This window comes from Chiloscyllium punctatum, chromosome 6 (assembly GCF_047496795.1).
Source record: "Chiloscyllium punctatum isolate Juve2018m chromosome 6, sChiPun1.3, whole genome shotgun sequence".
Classification (NCBI taxonomy): domain Eukaryota; kingdom Metazoa; phylum Chordata; class Chondrichthyes; order Orectolobiformes; family Hemiscylliidae; genus Chiloscyllium; species Chiloscyllium punctatum.
In genome coordinates, this window is record NC_092744.1 from 26,829,255 (window position 1) to 26,833,356 (window position 4,102).

General features: G+C 64.9%; 1 protein-coding gene across 2 annotated transcripts in view; it reads left to right on the forward strand.

The window, feature by feature from the left end:
- Positions 1–752: 752 nt before the first annotated feature.
- Positions 753–4,102, forward strand: part of ccdc50a (coiled-coil domain containing 50a) — a 101,630-nt gene continuing 98,280 nt past the window's right edge. Inside the window, exon 1 of one of the 2 annotated variants that reach the window (XM_072572183.1) lies at positions 753–958. In XM_072572183.1, coding sequence (XP_072428284.1) covers positions 910–958 — 49 coding nt within the window. In that variant the 5' untranslated portion in view covers positions 753–909. The remainder of the gene's footprint in view (positions 959–4,102) is intronic. The other variant, XM_072572184.1, reaches the window with a different exon arrangement.

Genomic DNA, 4,102 nt, shown 5'->3' on the forward strand with positions numbered 1-4,102 from the left:
CTTGGTGTCATATTGAATTGAATTGAATTTATTTTACGCTGAGGTGAGTTTCTGAACACAAATTGCCCTATCACCAAGGCTGCACATTCATACATCAACAGTCTCCATCCGTAGCTCAGATCGTCTGCTGCTAAAACCCACATCTATGCCTTACACCCTGAACTCTTTGACAAACTCCCGGACAGTCTCTTAGCTGCCACCTGTTCCCACAAGGTGACTATAAAGGATGGAATGGAGGTACCAGTTAACGTTGATAGTGGGGACTGCCTGGAGGATCCCAACAGTGGAATTTAGTGTGTAAGCCAGGGTGAGTGAGATAGTGATTCCTGGGCCAGAGGATGAGTGGAGTTGTGGTTGGTGGTTGAAAGAGTAAATTGCCTGGAACTGACCATCGAGAATGAGGAAAACAAAATGAAGCTTTGTGGAGGAAGAATTATGATCCGGAAAACAGAGGTGATACTTTGGTCAAAACATCAGGTTTCCCCCATTATAATATTTGTTTGGGAAGTCAAAAACTAGTTCCAAAATCAACTGTTTCCTGAAAGACTGTTAGAACTACTCATGTTAAGTCTTCTCATTCTGTTAAGGAACTGGCATCTGGTTTTCCAGATGGGCATTTTGAAGTTGGGCATTAGTTGCGCCTGAGAGCTGGTGTGACTCGGTCTGGGGTCGGACGCCGTCCCTTCGCCGGCAGACGATGCGCATGTGCGGAATCGTCCATGCCTGTGTTTCAGCGGAACCAATCTCCAGGATTGGGGGGAGGGAGAGAGAGAGGAGTGAGACGTTTTGCGGGGCGCAGCGGGCGTGGGGGGACCTTAGGCATTGACGGACGCTGCGGGGCAAAGGGGCAGCGCCCGGCGGAGACGGAGCGAGAGATAGGGAGGAGAGAGTGATCCCGGAGTCACGGAGATGGCAGATTTCAGCATCGACCAAAGCAGCCTCCCCACCGTCAACACAGGTAGGAGCCGGACAGAGGGTTCACTTTACCGAATAGAGCCGAGCCGCCCCTCCCCCTCACAGTCACACCCCCATTTACACCCATTCCCTCCGCCCCCCCCCATGTTTACTCCATCTGACCCCTCTCCATCCCCCTCCTATTAATCTCACACAGTCACCTCATCGCCGTCCCACACCCTCCTCACTCCCCATACTCACACTACCCTCCCAATCTGTGCTCTCCCATCTCAGCACCCCTTCCATCTCTACCCCTTCATTTCCCTTTTACTCCCCACCCTCACCCTCACATCCATCCCATCTCCAACCTCACGCCCACCCCTCACTCCCATCTCACCCTCACCCCCATTCCCCCCACCCTCACCCCCATTCCCCCCCCACCCCACCCTACTCTCACCCCCAATCCCCCCCTCACCCTCACCCCCATTCCCCCCCTCACCCCCATTCACCCCCTCACCCCCATTCCCCCCCACCCCCACCCTCACCCTCACCCCCACCCTCACCCACATGCCCCCCCATACCCCCACCCCCTCACCCCCACCCCCCATTCCCCCCCACCCCCATTCCCCCCCACCCTCATTCCCCCCCACCCTCATTCCCCCATCCTCATTCCCCCCCATCCTCATTCCCCCCCATCCCCCCACCCTCACCCCATTCCCCCCCCACCCCATTCCCCCCCCCCACCCTCACCCCATTCCCACCCCCCCACCCTCACCCCCATTCCCCCCCCCCACCCTCACCCCATTCCCCCCCCCCACCCTCACCCCATTCCCCCCCCCACCCTCACCCCATTCCCCCCCCACCCTCACCCCATTCCCCCCCCCACCCTCACCCCATTCCCCCCCCCCACCCTCACCCCATTCCCCCCCCCACCCTCACCCCCATTCCCCCACCCCTCACCCCCATACCCATTTCCCCCCACCCTCATTTCCCCCCCATCCCCCCCACCTCACCCCATTCCCCCCCCCCACCCTCACCCCATTCCCCCCCCCCCACCCTCACCCCATTTCCCCCCCCCCCCACCCTCACCCCATTCCCCCCCCCCACCCTCACCCCCAATTCCCCCCACCCTCACCCCATACCCATTTCCCCCCACCCTCATTTCCCCCCCATCCCCCCCACCCTCACCCCATTCCCCCCCCCCACCCTCACCCCATTCCCCCCCCACCCTCACCCACCCTCACCCCATTCCCCCCCCCCCCACCCTCACCCCATTCCCCCCCCCCCACCCTCACCCCATTTCCCCCCCCCACCCTCACCCATTCCCCCCCCCACCCTCACCCCATTCCCCCCCCTCACCCCATTCCCCCCCCCCACCCTCACCCCATTCCCCCCCCCACCCTCACCCCATTCCCCACCCCCACCCTCACCCCATTCCCCCCCCCACCCTCACCCCATTCCCCCCCCACCCTCACCCCATTCCCCCACCCTCACCCCATTCCCCCCCCCCCACCCTCACCCCATTCCCCCACCCCACCCTCACCCCATTCCCCCACCCTCACCCCATTCCCCCCCCACCCTCACCCCATTCCCCCCCCACCCCATTCCCCCCCACCCCATTCTCCCCCCCCCTCACCCCATTCCCGCCCCCCACCCCATTCCCGCCCCCCCTCACCCCATTCCCGCCCCCCTCACCCCATTCCCGCCCCCCTCACCCCATTCCCGCCCCCCTCACCCCATTCCCCCCCCACCCTCACCCCATTCCCCCCCCCCCACCCTCACCCCATTCCCCCCCCCCACCCTCACCCCATTCCCCCCCCCCACCCTCACCCCATTCCCCCCCCACCCTCACCCCATTCCCCCCCCCCCACCCTCACCCCATTCCCCCCCCCCACCCTCACCCCATTCCCCCCCCCCCCACCCTCACCCCATTCCCCCCCCCCCACCCCTCACCCCATTCCCCCCCCACCCTCACCCCATTCCCCCCCCACCCTCACCCCATTCCCCCCCACCCTCACCCCATTCCCCCCCCCACCCTCACCCTATTCCCCCCCCCACCCTCACCCCATTCCCCCCCCCCACCCTCACCCCCATTCCCCCCCCACCCTCACCCCATTCCCCCCCCACCCTCACCCCATTCCCCCCCCACCCTCACCCCATTCCCCCCCCACCTCACCCCATTCCCTCACCCCATTCCCTCACCCCCCACCTCCCCCCACCCTCCCCCCACCCTCACCCCATTCCCTCCCCCCACCCTCACCCCCATTCCCTCCCCCCACCCTCACCCCATTCCCTCCCCCCACCCTCACCCCATTCTCCCCCCACCCTCACCCCATTCTCCCCATTCTCCCCCCACCCTCACCCCCATTTCCCCCCACCCCACCCCACCCCACCCCACCCTCATCTCCACCCCACCCCACCCCACCCTCATCTCCACCCCACCCTACCCCACCCTCATCTCCACCCCACCCTCATCTCCACCCCACCCTCATCTCCACCCCACCCTCATCTCCACCCCACCCCTCATCTCCACCCTCATCTCCACCCTCATCTCCACCCTCATCTCCACCCTACCCTCATCTCCACCCTCGCCCTCGCCCTCATCTCCACCCTCGCCCTCGCCCTCATCTCCACCCTCGCCCTCGCCCTCATCTTCACTCCCGCCCCCGCCCCCGCCTCCACACCCCCCACCCCCCCCACCCCCCCACCCCCCCACCCCCCCCACCCCATCCCTACCCTCACCTCATCCCTACCCTCACCTCATCCCTACCCTCACCCCATCCCTACCCTCACCTCCACCCCATCCCTACCCTCACCTCCACCCCTTCCCTACCCCCACCCCCACCCCCACCCCCACCCCCACCCCCACCCCCACCCCCACCCCCACCCCCACCCCCCACCCCCACCCCCACCCCCACCCCCACTGCCATCCTTCACCTCACTTCACTCCACCATGACATTTCCCACTCCCTATGTCTCCTCTGCCTGCCACCACCCCATTTCTCTCTGCTCTGCTCCATATCTCCCTCAACCCCCATATCTCCCGTATTTTCCTCATCCCCCCCCCCGTATCTCCCTTCCCCCCCCCCCGTATCTCCCTCACCGCCCCCCGGCCCCCGTATCTCCCTCATCCCCCATATCTCCCTCATCCCCCATATCTCTCTCACTCACTCCCCGGATCTCACTCACCACTCCCGGATCTCACTCA